This window comes from Gekko japonicus, unplaced genomic scaffold, assembly GCF_001447785.1.
Source record: "Gekko japonicus isolate JY-2015 unplaced genomic scaffold, Gekko_japonicus_V1.1 scaffold1343, whole genome shotgun sequence".
Lineage (NCBI taxonomy): Eukaryota > Metazoa > Chordata > Lepidosauria > Squamata > Gekkonidae > Gekko > Gekko japonicus.
In genome coordinates, this window is record NW_015177054.1 from 150,242 (window position 1) to 172,252 (window position 22,011).

At 46.2% G+C, this 22,011-nt stretch overlaps 2 protein-coding genes across 2 annotated transcripts in view; one reads left to right on the forward strand and one right to left on the reverse strand.

Moving 5' to 3' along the window:
* IFT140 (intraflagellar transport 140) overlaps positions 1–22,011 on the forward strand; it is a 120,918-nt gene that overhangs the window by 44,263 nt on the left and 54,644 nt on the right. The gene's annotated exons all lie outside the window — the stretch shown is intronic.
* Positions 1–22,011, reverse strand: part of TMEM204 (transmembrane protein 204) — a 61,494-nt gene that overhangs the window by 7,086 nt on the left and 32,397 nt on the right. The window contains exon 3 of the mRNA XM_015428126.1: positions 5–114. Within this exon, the coding sequence (XP_015283612.1) occupies positions 5–114 (110 nt within the window). The remainder of the gene's footprint in view (positions 1–4; positions 115–22,011) is intronic.

Genomic DNA, 22,011 nt, shown 5'->3' on the forward strand with positions numbered 1-22,011 from the left:
CAGCGGCTGCTGTGGCCAGGAGACACGCCCCTATGTTCAGGTAGCAGGACCAGGACAGACTGGTGTAGGGTCCAATGCGATAGAACGTCACCATCCCAATCACCAGCACGAAACCTGAACAGAAAAGCAGGGAGAAGAAAATTCAGGATGGGTATTGTTCCTGCAGTTCCTCCTATAATTCCATAAGCCCACAATTACAAAAACTTGTTGCAGTCTTGCCCAGTAGTGTGTAGTTTTTGATTATCAGTAGTGGATACACATTTTTAGATTCTGGCAATAAAAAAATTAAAAATGTACAAACCTAAAATGTTATTCAGGCTTTCTGCTTTATTCCCCAAGCGTGCCCCATGAAATTCCAGAGCCAATAAGGAAAAGAAATTGGGTGTTGTTAAAAGGGACAGAGAGATGCCCTTAGCTTTGAGCTAGCAGCAGGAAATCCCATCTGTACCAGGAGTTGCTTTCTCTGCACCTTCAGCACACAGTGAACATAAGAAGCCAATGTTGGATCAGGCCCATCCAGTCCAACACTCTGTCACACAGTGGCCAAAAATACTAGGTGCCATCAGGAGGTCCACCAGAGGGGCCAGGACAAAAGAAGCCCTCCCACTGTTGCCCCTCCCCAGCACCAAGAATACAGAGCATCACTTGCCCCAGAGTCCCTATCTATACCTTGTGGCTAATAGCCACTGATGGAACTCTGCTTCATATGTTTATCCAATTCCCTCTTGAAGTTGTCCATGCTTGTAGCCACCACCACCTCCTGTGGCAGTGAATCTCATGTGTGAATTCTTTGGATGAAGAAGTACTTCTTTTTATCCGTTCTAACCCAACTGCTCAGCAATTTCATTGAGTGCCCATGAGTTCTCATTGTGAGAAAGGGAGAAAAGTACTTCTTTCTCCACCTGCTCTGTCCCATGCATAATCTTGTAAACCTCGATCATGTCACCCCTCAGTCGTCATTTCTCCAACCTAAGAGGCCCAAGCGCTTTAACCTTTCTTCATAGACAAAGTGTTCCAGCCCTTTTATCATTCTAGTTGCCCTTTAACGCACTTTTTCCAATGCTATAATATCCTTTCTGAGGTGTGGTGACTAGAATTGCACACAGTATTCCAAATGAGGTTGCACCATTGATTTATACAGGGGCATAATGATACTTGCTCATTTGTTTTCAGTTCCCTTCCTAATAATCTCGAGCATAGTGTTGGCCTTTTTTATTGCAGTCACACACTGTTTTGACATTTTCAGTGAGTTATCTACTACGACTCCAAGATCTCTCTCTTGGTCAGTCTCTGCCAGTTCGGACCTCATCAACGTGCATTTATAGTTAGGATTTTTGGCTCCAATGTGCATCACCTTGCACTTGGCCACACTGAACCCCATTTGCCATGTTGACGTCCACTCGCCCATCCTCAACAGATCCCTTTTGAATGCCTCACAATCCTGATTCTCACCACCCTGAAGAATTTTGTGTCATCCGCAAATTTAGCCACTTCACTGCTTACTCCCAACTCCAAATCATTAATGAACAAGTGCTTACGGGTTTTCAAACTAAGTGCAACCATGAACACTAACCATGAACCTTCAAAGACTTATGTGGCCTGGGACCAACCTATCTGAAGGACCGCCTCTTCCCATATGTGCCCTGAAGAGCCTTGCGCTCACATGATCAACATCTGCTGGTTACCCCCAGCTGAGGGACGTCCGCTTAGCTTCGATCAGAACCAGGTTTTTTTCTCTCCTGGCTCCAGTCTGGTGGAATCAGCTCCCACTGGAGGTCAGGGCCCCGTGGGACCTTTTATCATTCCGCAGGGCCTGCAAAATGGAGCTGTTCTGCCAGGCCTTTGGTTGAGGTGGTGGGCATCCATCATGGCCTCCCTGCTCTCAATCTGCCTCCCAATCTGCTGAAATGGCTCACTGATTCCACCTCTGGCTCTAACAGATGTGTAACGAGTCTTGGACTCGGCTTCTGTGATCTGCCCTGAGCCTGCTTTGGAGAGGGCGGAATAAAAATCTCAAAAATAATTTTTTTAAAAAAAAAAAACTTAGCTTTTAATTTTAGAACCAGTTATGGTTTGTGGCACTTTGCTCTAGTTTTAGCCTTCCAACACATTAAATCAAGTCTGTCTTCACTTGATTTGAAGCTGTCTCTCAATGCCATATGTTAATCGCTAGCACTTTATAGGATGTAGGTTAGTTTTAATGAATTGTTTTTTATATTTATGTATTTATTGTATTGTGTTTTTATGCTGTTAGCCGCCCTGAGCCTGCCTTGGCAGGGAGGGTGGGGTACAAATCCGAGCAAATAAATAAATAAATAAATGCTTGCTTGCTGCCTGTATCCTTTTGGCAGCCATTTTAATGTGATGGCAGGCAAGGACCCACACAGCCCATATTTATTGATGGTGTAATAGCATTTTATTTTAAGTATTAACATTTGTTTTGTGCTAATCATATCCTCTGGTGAGAGGATGGTTTCTTACATGGTTTTAGGAGACTTTCAAATAACCTTTTAAGCAGCAGTATGTGACTATTTTGGGGTATTTAAATCAACCCCTCTCTATCATTGGCCATGAATTATAAAAAGCCTAAGTGGCGATGGCTTTGGGCTTTGTGGGTGTATCCCCCTGTGAATCAGTGGCCTGCCACGCACTCCATGCCAGTGCAGGTTCTATTTTTTTCCCTTTTAACAAAGGAAGATAACCATATTTTTATTGTCATGTTAAAAATCACATGAATCATGCGGAGATGCTCACACTGATAGCTTATTATATGGGCTGCGTCCATGCACTTGTATTTGAAGGGCCTCAGATGCTTTTGAGGAACATCTGCAGAAAAGGGGATGTCATGGAGTGGGGAAAGTACACCCCCCCCCGTGGGAAATGTCTAGATAGAAGAATTTATCTCCCGCTGTGTAATGGCAGGAAAGCTTCTGCTATCAAAGTGCAATCATAGTTTGTATTTCTGTGGCGCATTCTTCCCATGGTCTTGAAGATCATTACAAACATCTCGAATCCCACTGCTGCTTCCCGCTTTGTGTGTATCCTAAATATCCGGTTATTCATTTTCCTCAGATGAGGAAACTGAGGTGAGGAGATCTGTCTAGCCATTCAGGAAATCTGTTTAAGGGTCAGAGGCAGAGAACGCAAAGCCCATGACCCTGAAGTGTTGTGAGACTATCCTCCTTTCCTTCAAAGTGTGCATCGGTAATGCCCCATTCCTTGACGGACCCCCTGCGTGATTCCATTTAGTACCTCTTCCTCCGCCCCGCCCCCCTGAACTGCCGTTATTAACTTTTAATGGAAGTAATTTATAGATCCAATTAGCCGGACGAGAACAATATACAAAGAGGCAAATCCATCTGGCATAATAGGAAAAAAAATCCGGCTTCCCCTTCTCTCATAAACACTTCCTTAACCACCACCACAACAGAAGGAATTCACATAGACAAAAGGCCCCCTTTGCAAAAGGGGAGTAGAATAAACAAAGGCCAGTAAACAGACATAAAGATCTGCAGATACCATTTCCGTTAGGTTTGTGTGCAAGGACAGGTCAGCTGTGAAGAAGCTGGGTCCCTAAGCTTTCGTAAGTCTATCGTTGTGGGTTAATGGATTTGCTATAGAATGCTCCCTGATACAGGTGGGCTCTCTTTTTCCATCCTAAAGTGCTGAGAGGATAAGAACATAAGAAACGCCAATGTTGGATAATGCCAAAGGCCCATCCAGTCCAACACTCTGTCACACAGTGGCCAGAAATACCAGGTGCCATCAGGAGGTCCACCAGTGGGGCCAGGACATTAGAAGCCCTCCCACTGTTGACCCCCTCCAAGCACCAAGAAGACAGAACATCACGGGTGAAGAAGTACTTCCTTTTATCCGTTCTAACCCGACCGCTCAGCAATTTCATGGAGTGCCCACGGGTTCTTGTATTGTGAGAAAGGGAGAAAAGTACCTCTTTCTCTACCTGCTCTTTCCCATGCATAATCTTATAAACCTCAATCATGTCACCCCTCAGTCGTCGTTTCTCCAAGCTAAAGAGCCCTAAGCGCCTTAACCGTTCCTCATAGGGAAAGTGTTCCAACCCTTTTATCATTCGAGTTGCTCTTTTCTGCACTTTTTCCAAAGCTATAATATCCTTTTTAAGGTGTGGTGACCAGAATTGCACACAGTATTCCAGATGAGGTCGCACCATTGATTTATATAGCGGCATTATGATATTGGCTGATCTGTTTACAATACCCTTCCTAATAATCCCCAGCATAGCATTGGCCTTCTTTATTGCAGTCACACACTGTCTCGACATTTTCAGTGAGTTATCTACTACAACTCCAAGATCTCTCTCTTGATCTGTCTCTGCCAGTTCAGACCCCATCAACGTGTATTTATAGTTAGGATTTTTGGCTCCAATGTGCATCACCTTGCACTTGGCCACATTGAACCCCATTTGCCATGTTGACGCCCACTCGCCCAACTTTGACAGATCCCTTTGGAGTGCCTCACAATCCTCACTGGTTTTCACCACCCTGAACAACTTCGTATCATCCGCAAATTTAGCCACTTCACTGCTTACTCCCAACTCCAAATCATTAATGAACAAGTTAAAAAGCAGTGGACCAAGTACTGATCCCTGTGGTACCCCACTGCTTACACCCCTCCACTGGGAGAACTGCCCATTTATACTCACTCTCTGTTTTCTATTAATTAGCCAGTTTTTGATCCATAAAAGGACTTGTCCTTTTATCCCATGATTTTTGAGCTTGCTTAGGAGCCTTTGATGAGGAACTTTATCAAAAGCTTTCTGGAAGTCAAGGTAAACAATATCTATTGGATCCCCCTTGTCCACATGTTTGTTCACCCCCTCAAAGAACATTAACAGGTTAGTGAGACAAGATCTTCCCTTACAGAACCCATGTTGAGTCTGCCTCAATAGGTTTTGTTCATCTATGTGCCTACTAATTCTTTCCTTAATAATGGTTTCCACCAATTTACCCGGTATCGACGTCAGACTGACAGGCCTGTAATTTCCCGGATCTCCTCTGGAACCCTTTTTAAAGATGGGAGTGACATTAGCTACCTTCCAGTCCTCAGGAATGGAGGCTGATTTTAAGGAGAGATTACATATTTTTGTCAGGAGATCCACAAGTTCACAATTGAGTTCTTTCAGAACTCTTGGATGTATGCCATCTGGGCCTGGTGATTTATCAGTTTTTAAGTTGTTTATCAGTTTTAGGACCTCCTCTCTCGTCACCTCAATCTGACTCAGGTCTTTCAACACCCCTCCCGAACTCAGCGGCTCTGGAGTGGGCAAGCACCTCTCATCTTCCACAGTGAAGACGGAGGCAAAAAATGCATTTAGCTTCTCAGCCATTTCCCTATCATCCTTCAGTACTCCTTTTACCCCTTGGTCATCCAAGGGCCCCACTGCCTCCCTGGCTGGTTTCCTGTTTCTAATGTATTTGAAGAAAGTTTTATTGTTGGTCTTTACATTTTTTGCTATATGCTCCTCATATTCCCTTTTTGCATGCCTGACCACAGACTTGCATTTTATTTGCCATAGCCTGTGTTCTGTTTTATCAGCCTCACTGTGACTAGCTTTCCACCGCTTAAAGGAATCCTTTTTACCTTTTACAGCTTCCATTACTTTGTTTGTTAACCATGTAGGCTTTTTCTTATACCTGTTTGTGCCTTTCCTAACCTGCGGAATATATTTTATTTGAGCTTCTAGAATTGTAGTTTTAAACAGTTTCCAAGCTTCCCCAATGGTTTTGACCCTTTCTACTTTTCCCTTCAGTTTCCTCCCCACATGTCCCCTCATATCAGAAAAATTACCCCTTTTAAAGTTAAAAGTGGTTGTGTGAGTCTTTTTGGCCAATTCCCTATTTGTACAAATGTTGAACTCAACAACATTATGATCACTGTTCCCAAGCGGTGCAATCACTTTTACATCTCTCACCAGGTCTTGAGTGTTACTTAGGACCAAATCAAGGATCGCCTCTCCCCTGGTAGGTTCCATGACCATCTGCTCCATAGCACAGTCATTTAGAGTGTCTAGAAACTCAATCTCTTTCTCTCGACTAGAACACATATTGACCCAATCAATGTGTGGGTAGTTAAAATCACCTATTACGACACAGTGTTTTTGTCTAGCTGCTATCTTTAATTCATTCATCATTTTATAATCCTCCTCTATCTTTTGATCCGGTGGGCGATAACAAACTCCCAGTGTTAAGTTTCCTTTTGGCCCCCCTATTTCAACCCATAGAATTTCCAGAAGCGAATCCAATTCTCTTAGCCTCTCAATCTTTCTGGACTTTATACCCTCTCTGACATACAGAGCCACCCCACCTCCAACCTTTCCCCCCATCCTTCCGATATAATATGTAACCGGGAATCACCGAATCCCACTGATTTTCCTCATCCCACCAAGTTTCTGAAATACCCACAATGTCTATTTTTACCTCCAACACCAAGCACTCCAACTCCCCGATTTTACCTTCTAGCATTAGTATAGAAACAGCTGTAATTTCCCATACTGGTTAAGCCTGCCACCTTCCTCTTGCTATCTCGAGACCTTGTCAGGCAGTCCATGTCACTAGCCATGGTCTCAGTGGACAATTTCAATCCACCTCCCTGTAGAAAAGCAACAGGTACCCCCTCATCTCTCTGAGATGAGCCAACCCGAACCAGAGACTTTTCATCTCCTGTCGGCTTTCCCCCAATATTCAGTTTAAAAACTGCTCAGCCACCTTTTTGATTTTAAGCGTCAGCAGCCTGGTTCCTTCTCGGGACAAGTGGAGACCGTCTTGTCTGTACAGCTCCCCCTTGTTCCAAAAAGCATCCCATTGCCTAACAAACTTGAACCCTTCCCCCCTACACCATCGTCTCATCCACGCATTGAGACTCCTGATCTGTGCCTGTCTCTCCAGCCCTGCACGTGGAACAGGTAGCACTTCTGAGATAACTTTGAGCCTGATACTTTCTGGTGTGGGGTCAGCTGCTGGAGGGGCAAATGCAGGACGCCAGAACAGTACAAACTGTCCTTCTCTGTTGCTAAGCCAGAGTCAAGACAGTTATATGCAGGGAATGGCAACAGGATTAGCTTTGTAGGGGAGAGGGGGAGTTGGCCCTTGCCCCCCCCTTGTGTAGATAACTTAAAGCCTGGCCTTGGCCAAAGTGCTCTTGGCCCTGGGCTCACATCCCTGTATAAGTGATGTCAGCAGAAACAGCAGCAGCCTTAGATGTCGTCCTGGCTCATTTAAATTTGGTGGAGGTTGCTGGGTCGTATTTTTTTGGGGGGGGGATAATTCCTCATTATTGTTGTGTATTTTTTGTTAAAATGCATTGGGTTCCCAAGGTGTTATTTATTGGATTGTTTTAATGTCGTTGCATTGAGATTGTAGATAAATAGGTACCACTTGGGTGGGAAGGTGACAGCGTTTTGTGCGCCTTGGCGTCTAGTCATGCCAGCCACATGACCACGGAGAAGTCTTCGGACAGAGCTGGCTCTTTGGCTTGGAAACGGAGATGAGCACCTCATCCCTCGAGTAGGGTTCGACTGGCTTTCAAGCAAGGGGAAACCTTTACCTACTGAGATTGTATACTATTTGTTGTAAGCCGCCCTGAGCCCTACTTGTAAGGAAGGGCAGCCTAGTAAATCCAATTTAATAAATAATAAATAAATAAGGTGGAAGAAAAGCTAGATGAAAATGCTTAAATATTGTCTTCAGTAGCATTGTGCGGGATTCCAGTACTGGGATATTTCCGTGGAATGTCAACTCACACTGTAATCACTTGCCTACGCTGGATTGCTTCCTCTACTTCCGATCTTTGAATTCTTTCTCCGTGCAGTGTGAGCCACTAAATCAGCACTGAGCAAGCTCTCCTCCGGCTCTCCATCTTTTATCTAAGGGACCAATTATTAATCAAAACGAGGGGAGGAAAAAACCTTACTAAAGCTTCCTTGCCCAAAATAAAACTACTTGTGCTAGCAAGGCTGTTTCCCTTCACAGGACCTTTGCCTGAACTCTTGCTCTGACCAGCAGTGAATGGATGAAAAAAACCAGCCCTTTCTACGTTGGGATCTCAACTGAAGGGAGTTGATGGGGGGAGCTCTAAAACTGAGATCGCTGTCATAGCAGTGCTAAATTCTGTTCAAATCATGAAAGCTGTTCTAAATCAAACATTGAAGAACCACTTAAAAAACCTGTTCCAGAAGGCAGAGCAAAATGATTGGTGATGGGAGTTGTCAAATTACCTATTCCAAACTCTGCTGGAGACAGGGAACAGCAGACCTTCTCTGTGCCACAGTATGGTGTACTGAATATTCTTGGGAAAGGGGAGAAAGCAACTGTGCAAGGCTAGCTACAGTCCTACACGGCTTGCACAAATGGACACAGCCTCTGCTGTACACCTGTGGTGTAGTCCTTACTTATCAAAAACAGTGAGAGAAATTACTGTTGGCAAAACTTTGCCTAGGAAAGCTTTCTGTCTCCTCAAGCAGCTGGCAAGATGTTGTGAGATGCTTCCAAGAAGTACAGCGATACAACTGCTATACCCTACCGGTCGGATCCCCAACACTTTGTATTAAGAGGATGTGTCTCTAAGGCTAAGGACAGACTGGCAGTATGAAGCGCAAGGGAGGCGGGGCAAAAAGACCCAGACCAAGTCGTGCCGGAGATTCCCAGTCGCACTGCACCTACTGATGCGGGAGCATACCGGGGCGGAGGTGCAAGGGAGCGTTCGCACTGTTGGCCTGCCCCTGGAGGAGGCGCGGCTGTAAGTGGCTTTTTTTCATGCCGGCGACATGCACCTAGGCGCATAGGCAGGGCCGGCTCGCTCACTAGGCGAACTAGACTTTCGCCTAGAGCGTGGGGCCATCATGGGGGCGCAGGGCCGGGGAAGCCAAGTGGCTGCCGGACGCCCCTCTGCCTAGCAACCAGTGCAGGTATTTTTCCTATTGGACAGCTCTTCCCCTTCCGCCAGTCTTCGCTCTGGCTCTTCACACCCATCTGAGCTACCGCCTCTCCTTCCTCCCTGCTCTGCCTTCCGCTGCCGGAGGGAGATGAAGTGCAGCGCCTGCCTTGGGGTCCGGATGGGCTCCCTCGAGTGTCGCCTTTTGCTCCTGGGGCCAATCCTCTTCCTGCTGTTGGGGCGCAGCGCCAGTGAATGAGTGCCTCCAGCAGCTAAGACCCCCCCCCTTGTGTGCGGGAGCAGAATTTGCACCAAGATCCCTGCTTCTGCATGTGTGCGTGTCTGCGGGGGATTCCCTTGGCGTGCAAAAAAGGGAGGCTGTTGCTGATTTGGGGATCCCCCCCCCGTCAAAGTCCTTTACGGTCCCCGTGGTTTGGAGGCGCCTTGGAGCAAGCTCTGCTCCCCTTCTCTACCCTGCTCAGCTCTTGGCGCCCGCATACCAGCCGAGACGGGGTTTCACGCCAGCGGCATCCCCTGTTGCAGCCAGCCGGGAGAAGTTGGTTCCCGGCCCCTTCCCACCGCAGAAGCCAGTTTGGTCCCGGAAAGCATCTGCTGTTGTCTTCACTAATGCTCCCTGTAAGCTGTGGAGTCTCGTGAGCAAAAATTATCTCTTTGTGCAAAAATTCTCCTCCTTGCTCCCCCCACCCGGATGGGGCGGCAGCTGGGCAATGCCCTGGGGGGGGGATGTGCCAGAACGTCGCCGCCTCCTTCCTCCTGGGAGCAGCCGGCAGCTCCACATGACCTCCCCGCCGGGCTTTGCCCCCCTGTCTGAACTCCCGCCGGCACAGGCGGCCCCACGGCAGGCCGGTTACCGCAGCCCTGCCTGGAGGTTGGCAACCCTGTAATTGGTGGGCCCACGGGAGGGGCGCCAGAAGGTAGCCATGGCTAGGGTACAAAAAAACCTGGAGCCGGCCCTGTGCATAGGCGCAGCACCGCAGCAATGTGGCTTGTTTGCGGCTTTTAGCGTGCACACTTCTGGGAAGCGGGATCAACACGCCCTCCAGGGTTTGCTACAGCTTTCACCTGGTACTTTTTTAACGCGGTGGGGAATCGTCACAGGACGGGTTGAGTACGACTGGGGAACACCTGACAGCTGTGGCTGTGTGAACTGGCCCCTTTAATTTGTTTGTGTAACGTGTCTCTATCAGGCCAAACTGCCAGTCTGAACTCAGCCTAAGAAGTGGAAACTTGGCTTCTCTATTAGCTATGATAAATAGGGAATCCACTGCTGCACAGTGCTTGTGATGGTTACAGGCTTAAATAACTTTAGAAAGGGATTAGACAAATTAATGCTGTTAATGCCTCATTCTTTATTTATTTATTTGTTATATTTATACCCCGCCCTCCCTGCAAGTGGGCTCTTTGCCCCTGTGCCTCTGCTGCCTCCTTTTGCCCATTCCCTGCATCTGCTTCTTTCTCCTCTTTGCCACTTCTGTTACCTTCCCCCTTACCCTCTGTCGTCTAATCTCTGTGCTGCCACTGCTGCTTTAACGTCGGTACTGCTGAATTGACATCGGTGGTTTGGATCTTAATATCAGTATTGCCTAATGACATTAGAACTAGCTTGTTTGCATGGTATTTTATAGTTTTAATGTTTTAATTGTTATTTTAATTGTTGTTTTAATGGTATTGTATTGAGATTGTTGTGAACCGCCCTGAGCCTGTTTGCGGGGAGAGCGGTATATAGCGGTATTTGTTTCAGGTTTCCCCCCCTGCAAATCTTGGGGGTTTTCTATGCTATTTTGATCTGCATGAATACTGTTCACTGGGAAGTAGCAGTGAAGAAGACCTATGGCCTTCAAGTCCTTTCTCAAGGCAGTGGTTCTTGCCTTTCTCGAGGACTCTCAGCATTAAAGATACATCTGCCCTTCAATCTCCAATTTTGACATATTTATTTCCCTTCCTACGTTTCCCCCCGGAATTAAACCCAAACAAATAATAACCATATAAACTATGCTTGTTATTCCTGTTAGATCCTTGAATCTGTTATACATCTTCATTATGCTGCATGCTAATTTACTGCTCACCTTCTACCTATAGGTATGGACTGGTAATTTCCATTTTATTGTATCTGAGGAAGTGTGTGTGCACATGAAAGCTCATACCTTGAATAAAACGTTATTGGTCTTAAAGGTGCCACTGGACTCAAACTTTGTTCTGGTTCCTCAGACCAACACGGTTTCCCACCTGAATGGGTCCTACGCTGTCCCTTTAGATTTAAAAGTAGGTCCTGATTCTTGAGAGGCTAAAGAATGGTTCACTGATCAAAGAGGGGAAGACTATCCAGCTCCTCATAATGGCTTCTCTGTTTGATCCAACCAGTGGTCTATCTAGTGTAGCTCCTGTTTCTAGCAGAAGACCATCCATCCCCGATTATCTTCTTCCCCGTTGTTGTCTCTCGCTCTATCACATTTTAGATTGTGATCTCCTTGGTGTAAGGTTTTTTCTTTGCGTTTCTTAGTATGTAAACACCATGCTCCGTGATGGTGCTGGGGGGGGGGGAGGTCACTGTGTGGCGTTTGCCCAATTGGAGGTCCTCCTTTCAGAAATCTTCCCCCCCCCACACTTCTGTTTGACATGCTGTTTGCCTCTGAGGCTTTCCCCAGATACCTTTATAAAGAAGTAGCTAATGACTTGTTCATGTCAAGGAACTATGATGCCTGTTCTACAAGAAAATGAAATAGCTGCAGTTTCAGCCACTACGATTGGCTAAAGACCACATGGGAATGAATACTGAAACGCTGTACCCTAACAAAAGGGTACAGTTTGCAGATCTTGGCTAGCTCTTAAATTAACACAACTTAACTGTGTTAAAACCCACAAGAAGAAAGGAGGGTAAAAGCAGAAAGCAAGAGAGATCTTAACTATTCTAAGATCACTGTATATAACTGCCAGTAAATAAGAATGTAAAAACTTGAATATCGGGACAGAGGTTCCTATTTCCAATTTACATTTAAAGATCTAAGAGATTTTATCTTGGCTTGACAGGAACCAGTTCTTTTAGACAGCCCTATTATTTTACCTGGGGAGCTGGCTCATAGAAGTGACTGCCAGACCATTGTCATGGTCCCCTTGGGGCCGCAGAGTTAGAACATGGAAGGTTAAACCACAGAAACTGACCAACATATAGCCCTTTCCGAAGGCTTATTTTACATTGACTTTCAGGGCAAAGTGGCCAGGTCTTAGTATTTGTCCCCAAGATCAAGTGTTGATGCTTGTTCTCAGGGCAACAGGTGGACATTTGCCCTGGTCATGGTCATCAGCTAGCCCACACACTTGATGGCTTCTTTCCAGACTTTTGTGCGGTGTCTACTTATAATGAGTCCTACTTTAGGAACCTCTTGACTCTTGGTGACCACCAGGGCTCTTTTTGTAGAAAAAGCCCAGCAGGAACTTATTAGCATAATAGGCCACACCCAACAGCAAAACTCATTAGCATGTTAGGCCACACCCTGACAGCACCGCTCATTAGCACATTAGGCCACATCCCCATGTTACCAGAAGTGTGCTCATCCAGCCACACCCACCTTTCCCTTCTTATTCTGTTTACTTTGTTTGTTGTCAAAACCCAGGGTTTTTTTTTTGTAGCAGGAACTCCTTTGCATGTTAGGCCACACACCCCTAATGTAGCCAATCCTAATGAGTTCCTGATGTTGGGTGTGGCCTATTATGCTAATGAGTTCCTGCTGGGCGTGGCCAACTCAGGAGCCAGCCGGAACTCCGTTCCTGTGCGTTCCTGCCCCAAAATAGCCCTGGTGACCACACTTCCTGGGGCTTGGTTGGTATCTGGACTTAGATCTCATCCTGCTATGGCTGTAGGGCGAGATATGAATTATGGCTGGACCAAATAACGTCATTGGAGGTAACATCTAAAACTTCATTTAAACTAACAATTCAGCACTAACAATTGCTTAATCTCCATGCAGGCGGTCATGCAGCTGGTTGTGTCTCATTGTCCAGATTCCTGTTTTTTCATTTTTGGGGCTATTCTGAGGATCCCCAAATGACTGAAATGTCAAGTTGAGGCAACACTATACTCAAATGCCAAGTACAGAGGATGCCTGAGAACCAAACTAGATGTTATGACAGCCATGGGTCCAACACATGACTACCAATGCCATTTTAGAGAAGATGTTTGTCCATTTAAAAAAATGCTACAAGGGCTCAGTCCTGATAGGAGCTGTGGTGCCCAGGGGACCAGGAGATCTTGTCTGCCCCTTCAAGCCTTTTCAGGTGCAAAAACAACCTGGATTAGAACTGAGCCCTTGCAGCATTTTTTAAATGGACAACCTTTTTAAAAAAAAAATTAAATGCCAACCTAGCAGTTCGAAAGCAAGAAATTGCAAGTAGATAAATAGGTACCACTTTGGTGGGAAGGTAACAGCGTGCCGTGCGCCTTGGTGTTTAGTCATGCCGGCCACATGACCACGGAAACGTCTTCGGACAGCGCTGGCTCTTCGGCTTGGAAACGGAGATGAGCACCGCAACCCTAGAGCGGATTCGACTGGCTTTCGAGCAAGGGAACCTTTACCTTTACTTTATCTTCTCTGAAATGGTATTGGCAGCCATAGGTCACCTAGTTTGTCCCTAAATGAAAGGTGTTCCTAGGCTTTCACACATTTTGTTTTTCCTTTAAAAGGTAAACGAATGGTGCCTGCTCTTCCTCAGTAACTGCTAACACATAATTTTGGAAGAAGAAAGCTAAACGCTCGTTATAACTTTTATGCATGCATTTTGTACTCAGGAATTTTTTTTCTGCCTAAGTATTTTTTTGTATGAAGAACTAAGCGTTGCAAACATATTTTAGTTGACCAGTAACACTTATTGGTATTGAGTTGTGTGTGTGTGTGTGTGGAGTACAATAGAATTAAAAGTATAACTTTTATTGAAAAGTGCAGGTTTTTTTCACCCAGAAACCTACTGTTCTTCAGCAGCGGTTTCCCAGATCCCTGGCAAAACAGGGCAGTGTTGGGGGGGGGGGGTGCCTTTCCGCTGGGGAAGGAAACAGATAATGGATTTGTTAGGAAGAATTTTGGAGGGAATAGTGTCAGCGGAGGGACGGCCAAGTAGGAAGAGGGAACGTTACTTTGCGAACTTACATTTGAGATCAGAATAATGAGCTTCCTGTTTGAATGATCCTGGCAGGAGGCCAGCTCCATTTTATAAACCTTTTGAGCAAGTCTTTATCCATCCTCTTTCGTTGTGTGATGTCTGCAGAGTATGTCTCTCTTTAGAACACGATATCATGGTAGAACATAACACCGGCAACTTGTCACGTTGCCAGTAGGACAGTGGTGGGGGGCCCCTACGGAGCAGCCTCGAGCGTAATGAATATCCTGGTGTGTTCTGCTTCAGAATCTGGATTTGTTCAGCTCCGTAAAAGAGCCACTGGAATAGAAATGTCTCTCAGTGCTTTACATGGCCAGCCAAAAGTTGATAACATGCATTTTAACCCTGCCAGCAAAACCTTCTGAACAAGAAGGGGTTTTGCTGGGGTGTTTAAAATTACCCAAACTGCATTGGGGGCAGCTTCCCATGCACTTCGTATCCTTGGTGACAGCTATGCCATGGGATTAGTATAAGAAGGAAATCAAAGAATAAAACTAGGTGTTCAAAAGTAAGTGGTAGTGTGAAGTCAAACTAAGTAGAATGTTTTAAAGGTGTTTGGACTAGTAGTATTAAAACTTTTTTTGTGTGTGTATGTTAATATATGGCCCCGGTCACACGGCAAAGTTGCCGCGGGAGAGGCACGGGAGTCCCGCGGATTTTCCGGGCGCGAACTCACCCCAACATCTGGGAAGCACAGTGCTCCCGTGGCGAACCCGTGGCTCCCCGCCGAAGGTGCGGAGTTAAAAACTAGCACCTATGAGGTACTAGTTTCCTGAAACCGCGGGCCAAGGGCGGGCATCTGATCGCATTCCCAGTGGACTTACATAGCATCCGGCGCCCACTGCTGTTCGTCTCAGCAGGTTGCGCAACAGCGCCCAACAGTGCATGCACACAAAGAGCGATTGCTAGTGCGATCGCGCGGCGTGGCTTCTGTGCCGCGCTACAGGGTACCCGTCTGATCGGCATTTCCCCCGAACAACGGGACCTCGACCGGGACGTGTGCTCGGGCGGCCGCACGTTAGTTTCCTCCGGGGCAATTAGCCATGCCTCCCCCACCCCCGCGATATCCGGCCCGTGTGACCGGGGCCTATGACTGTCAATGGCATTCAAATGCAGGGAGGAGCCATTGACATTGGAATGATAGTCCAATTGAAAGTGATCATTCAGTGTGAATAATTCAGTGGGCATGGTGTTCTGTTATTCAGAATTGTACGTAATCAACATTGTTATGCCATAGAGAAAACTGAGTATCCATCTTTTGGCTACCATGTCTAATAGCCAACACCAGGCCTATTTTCCATAAATCTGTTCAACTGCCTTTCAGTTTGCTTGGATTTCTCTAAGGTTGTGTCTATATCGTAAGATACAATTTGAATCTGACCTCATTTACTGATGAGTAAGGATTTTTTGTTGCAGATCACTTTGGTCTTTAGAATGTACAACAGCTGTGGCTGAGCCATGTATTTTTTTAGATGCCAAAAATTAAAGGCATTTGGAAACAAGGCTGTCTCCAGCTTTGGTCTTAAGAGCTATATATTTGGCAGTCAGAGAAAACATTGAATTTCTGAGAACTGGAAAGGAAGTACAACTTAGGGGAAATCTCTTTGCAATATTTTAAATGTTTGATATGGTTCTTCTGCCGTTGACTGGACTTTCTCCCATTGTAGCTTGAATAAATGACTTGGATATGGATGAAGGCTTGCTTTGTTTGTCTTCTCTTGTTAAGATGGGCCCTTTTAAGAGTGTGGGATCAAAAGAATTCAATAATGAATGCTGTTAACTGCTACTGGTATATCTAAAAAGGAAACATCTAATAAAATGCAGAACACTTCCGAAGATGGAGTGGGTGGGTGGAAGCCAATTGCAGCCATTCCCATCTGATTTTGGTTATCCGTTCCCCCTAGCTTAATCCTGGAGGTGATTGGTCTGCTTGGACAAGTGGGGACCAGTGTTCCCTCTAAGCTGAGTTACTGTGAGCTAGCTCTCAGTTTTTTAGCCCCCAGCTCACAGATGTTTGTCTTCGCTCAGGGTGGAGGGCTCCAGAGCAAACTAATTTATGCAGTAGCCAAATCGCTCGCTCACAAATTTCATGCCAGTAGCTCACAAAGTAGCATTTTTGCTCACAAGACTCCACAGCTTAGAGGGAGCATTGGTGGGGACCTGCAGGAGTTGTGGGGGGGAATCCCACAAGGTCTGGGGGCTGCTCTGGTGACCAGCGAAGGCTTTCCCCCTGGAATGACCATTGCTGTGATCCACACGGTGCATCATGGAGCTGTATGGGTCAGGGAAAGGTTCTTGGCATGCCTGATGTGGTTGCACCGGGCTTGTATTGCCTTCCTCTACTCTAGAGTCTGCAACTAAGCAAAACCTAGGCCCCGGTCATACGGGCTGGAAAATGCAGGGGGGAAGCGTGGCTGTTTGCCCCGGGGCAAAATAACACGCGGTTGCGCAAGCAGACGTCCCGTGAAGGTCCCGTGGTTAGGGGGGAGGTGCCGATCACAGGACAATCCTGTGGCGCTGCAAAGAAGCGGGGCAGCGGGGCAAACACATGCCTAACTCAACATAAACGGTTGTTTTAAGGTTAAAATGAGACAACCCATTGTAAATTCATCCTGTTTGGTAAAATGACACTTCTCCCCAGGTATCTGTGTAAAAATTTATAGCTTTTCAAAGTGAGTGTTAAATGTGTAGTCTGGGAATTCTCAGATATTAAACTAAAACTACCTTTACAGGTAGTCAAAAGATAGTAGAATGGGTTTTTCCTTTTGAATTTCAGTCAACAAAGGTACTTGCAGGGTGTCATTTGCCTGAAACACAGAGAAGCTGCATGCAGGCAAGGAAGACAGCCAAGAATCTATACTGAAGAATCTCTCAGAAAGAGGGAATGGGACAAGAAGATGTTTTAGAGACATTTTTTTATAGGAGAGCAGTGAATCAGATCTCAAGGAAGAAGAAGGCCAACAAAATGACAAAGAGAGATAAATGAATATATACCTGGAATCTTTAAGATTATTCTGCCTGCTTAATATTTCACCATCAAAGGGGTATGTGTGAGAGATTTTATTTTTCTTTGCTCAGATACTGTTGGTCAATCGTTGCCCAAGTGAGCGGGGCAAATGGGGTTGTTGGTTTTTTTTAAACTAAAGTGTGCGCATGCTCCGTTGGGTGCTTGTGCGCATCCGTGGAGACTTGGGGGGAAAAAACCCTTTTTTGCGAGGGGACATGGGTGATCGCCAGAACTACCACTGGAAACGCGATCAGACGCCCGCCCATGCCCCGCGGTTTCCGGAAACTAGTACCTCGGAGCAATGTTCCCTCTAAGCTGTGGAGTCTTGTGAGCAAACATTCTACTTTGTGAGCTACCGGCATGAAAGTTGTGAGCGAGCGATTTGGCTGCTGCATACATTAGTTTGCTCTGGAGCCATCCTTCCTGAGCCAAGGCAAAAATGTGTGAGCCAGAGGCTAAAAAACAGTGAGCTAGCTCACACTAACTCAGCTTAGCGGGAACCCTGCCTCGGAGGTACTAGTTCTTTACAGCGCATCTTCGGAGTGAAGCCTCGGGTGAGCCACGGGAGCTCTACGCTTCCCAGATGTGGCGGTGAGATCGCGCCCGGAAAATCCGCCTATCTTCCGTCTCTATAGCGTGCCTAATGCTCCGTGTGACCGCAGCCTTAGATGGCTTCATTCATGAGACTTAACTGGTAAACTATGTTTTCCCCTTTAACTCATAATCTGAGTAGTATCAGCAATGTGGATTTTCCTTCTTGGTCCAGTCTGGAACATCGCCCCCCTCCCCCCAATATAGCACCCATATGAACAAAACCAGTTCCCAGTATTCATCCCAGACCTTACACAGAAAAGGCACTGGACTCTAGGCTCTGGAGACTTCCCTCCTCTACTCTGTGTCTCACATCCTAACTAGAAAAAAATCATGATTAAGTTTCTACCATCAGTTTTTGAAAGGCGATTGAACCCTCACAAGGATCCCTAACTAGGCGCAGGGAAGAACGTGTTGCTTGCTTACAGTTTAACCAGTTGAAACTATGGGTGGAGAAGGGTTAAACTACTGCATTGCCGTCCTGATTAGGAATAAAGAGCCTGGCAGATCTCCCCGCAGCTTGTCTAGTTAGACCATGAATGTACTTTTGCACAGGAACTGTCAGCTGGATTATCTGTCTGGGAGGATTTAATTTCAGCGCAAGAAATCAAACTGAGTGGACCTGACCAAGACTGAGAACATTACGTAGATAGGGTACAAGTCCCATCTAGCAGAGCAGTGGGCATCTGACAGCTGACCTTGTCCTCACTTTCCATCCGCCTGTGGGACGCCACGGCATCCCCTTTGCAAAAGAGAGGCGTTCGGATCCTACAGCAGTTTGGTCCCTTCTAGCGGTGCGAGCTTGCCAGGTCTTGCTCTCGAAGTGGTGAGCTCAAGAAATCGGAATCGTTTGGTCTCACGCATTTAGCATCGCATTAATCATTCTGAGCCAGGCCGCTCTCTTCTCTCCCCCTCCCAGTGCTCAGGATTTCAAGGTTCAGCTTGCATAACAGGTAACAGCAGGCATTTCCTTCTCCTGTGTCGGGATATCCTGGCGCCCTCCAGTCTCTCTCTGACTGTGTTTAAAATGAACTCTTGCACAAGGGGGGGAAAAAACCCTCGATCTAAAATTAGCCGCCTTGATAGAAGAAAGGCAAACGGCCCGTCCTCTGTACTGTTTGTCAATGAAACAACACATCTAAACAGGGCCGGAATGCATTTCCTCCCTGTGAAGAACAAGGGAGGTGTAGTTTGGACAGCACAATGATCGGAGCCGGTCGAGAGCACCAGCCCCCTTTCAAAGAAAGGAGAATGGGCAAATGAAAGATTTTCCAAGTAGTGCACCCCACAGGGAGTGTTTGCATGGGTGGTTTGTGTAGCATGGGGGGGGGACTGGAGGCACTTGGAAACGGGGGTAGAAGTTTTAGCATAAAGGGTTATGAGGAGTGCTACTTTCCCAATGCAGGCAGGTTGCCTCATGGCTCCCCCTGGCCCTCATGTCTCGCTTTCCCTTTGATTTATTAAATATGTGACACCATTTAATGTAGCAGACAGTGATGGCAAGGCAAGGCTTAGGTGGTCCTAGGGCCAGTGAAAAGCCACGTAACCTGTTTGATGAGCATGCTTGGAGACGTGGATCCAAGGAGTGAGGGTATAAATAGGGCTATGCATTGGAGCTATTGGATTTGCTCACCAGCTTTATTAGCATTGTACATGAAAACATCCTTGATAACGATGAGCAAAATTTTAAAAAATGCAAACCAAAATTTGCAACGGATGCAACCTAAATAGCCATTTATGCTAATTTGAATAATGCAACCCATTTTCAGAAGACGAGTTTCTTGTCACATAATTTCAGGGAAGGGTTTCAGCAGAGGATTCTAGGACCCCTGCTATAACCAAAGGCTGTGCTTTCTGCCTTCCAAGTCAACCCCATGTAACGTTGAGAATGTGTTTCCAGAACGGCAGATACTCTGATTTCATACTTGAATTGCATAATTTTGCTTCTGGTAAGAACATAAGAACATAAGAGACGCCAATGTTGGATCAGGCCAAAGGCCCATCCAGTCCAACACTCTGTGTCTCACAGTGGCCATAAATACCAGGTGCCATCAGGAGGTCCACCAGTGGGGCCAGGACATTAGAAGCCCTCCCACTGTTGACCCCCCCCCAAGCACCAAGAAGACAGAGCATCACTTGCCCCAGAGCCCCTATCTATACCTTGTGGCTAATAGCCACTGATGGACCTCTGCTCCATATGCATATCCAATTCCCTTTTGAAGCCATCCATGCTTGTAGCCGCCACCACTTCCTGTGGCAGTGAATGCCATGTGTGAATCACTCTTTGGGTGAAGAAGTACTTCCTTTTATCCATTCTAACCCGACCGCTCAGCAATTTCATGGAGTGCCCACGAGTTCTTGTATTGTGAGAAAGGGAGAAAAGTACCTCTTTCTCTACCTGCTCTTTCCCATGCATAATCTTATAAACCTCAATCATGTCACCCCTCAGTCGTAGTTGTTGGAGGGGGCAGCAACAAGTAGCTGTGCAAAGGACTAGCCAATGGGTCGCTTCGACAAGGCAGCCTTTTAAATATCAGCCCCAGAGTCCATGTGTAGCTCCTTCTGTCCCCTCCCTGGATCGTCAATTGTCTGGGACAAGAAGAAAATGCCATACAAGGGTGGGCCCTCAGAAAGGATTGGTGAGGGAATAAGCGTTGTGGAAATCCTCAATCCAGCCCCCCCCTTCAGGATACTAAATGAAGGCTAACTAACTTTCCCGTTTCTTTCTTTGTTTTCTCCCCACTGATTATTTGTCAGCTGCTGTAAGCATCCTGAGGCCCTGAATGTCCTCAGTCCTCATTTGCAGATATTTTTCTGCAAGTGTGACTTTGTGATGGGTTTTAATTGTGTTAAGCTGCATCAGGAGCCACTTTTGCCAGCAAAGCAAGGTATAAATGTAATTTTAAAAACTGCATGGCACTGAAGTCCTAGCCACTGGAAACTCTGCCTAGTCTCTCCAGCTGCCCCCACCTGTCCTGAGACTGACATGGAAGTTTCAAGGCTCAGAGCTATCAGAGCTAGAAATACAGGATGGAAGTTACCTATTTCCAAAATATGGAAAACACTCCTGGACATAGAATCATAGAATGTTAGAGTTGGAAGGGACCTTGCAGGCATACTATGATGTATAGCAGGCAAGATGACAGCCAAGGTAAAGGTAGTCTATTAGATCATCTTGATCTGAGGTGACAGTTGGAGTGTCATGTGACAAGTCACCAGGTCCTAAGTTGCATCATCCTGACTACTGTCACCATGAGTCAGCACTTCAATTTGATTGGTGCTCAGATGTATATATTCAGTACAGTCTGTGTGTTCTTCATCACTCTTGTGGATTGGATTATATGCGAGGCACTTTGTCGGTTTGTCTGGAGAATTGGATACTGCAAGTGCTATATGGACTTGTATGTATATATTGCTGTAAATACACCACTGTAAATAGTTCAGCACTAGCCAACTCTGGATTGAGTTATTATTTGCGCTTCCAATATGCTGACAATCTAGTCCAACCCCCTGCACTCTGCAGGAGCATAGCTGACAGATAGCCCTACATACCTACAACATACCTGAAAGATGGTCGTCCAGCCTCTGCTTGAAAATGTCCAGCGAAGGAGCATCCATCACCTCCTGAGGCGGACTGTTCCACTGCTCAACCACTCTTACAGTTAGGAAGTTTCTCCTGATATTTAGCCGGTAACAACTCCCTTGTAATTTCCACCCATTAGATCTAGTCTTGCAATCCGGAGCAAGAGAGAATAGATCTGCTCCATCTTCTACATGACAGCCCTTCAAATACTTGAAGACTGCAATCATGTCCCCTCTAAGCCTTCTCTTTCCCGGGCTAAACATACCCAACTTTTTCAGCCTTTCCTCATAAGACTTGGATTCCAACCCTCTCACCATCCTGGTTGCCCTCTTCTGGACACACTCGAGCTTGTCAACATCCTTCCTAAAATGTGGTGCCCAAAACTGGACACAGTACTCCAGGTGAGGCCTGACCGTAGCAGAATAGAGCGGAACTACCACCTCCCTTAATCTGAACACAATGCTTCTGTTAATGCATCCTAAGATTGCATTAGCTTTCTTCACAGCCACATCACACTGCAGGCTTATGTTTAGCTTGTGATCAACCAGAACACCTAGATCCCTTTCACATATGCTGCCGTCAAGCCAAGTCCCTTCCATTCTATATCTATGGCTTTGATTTTTTGTACCTAAGTGTAGGACTTTGCATTTACCTCTCTATTGAAATTCATTTTGTCTCAGCCCACTGTTCCAGCCTATCTAGATCATTCTGAATCCTGACTCTGTCTTCTTCAGAATTAGCAATCCCACCTAAC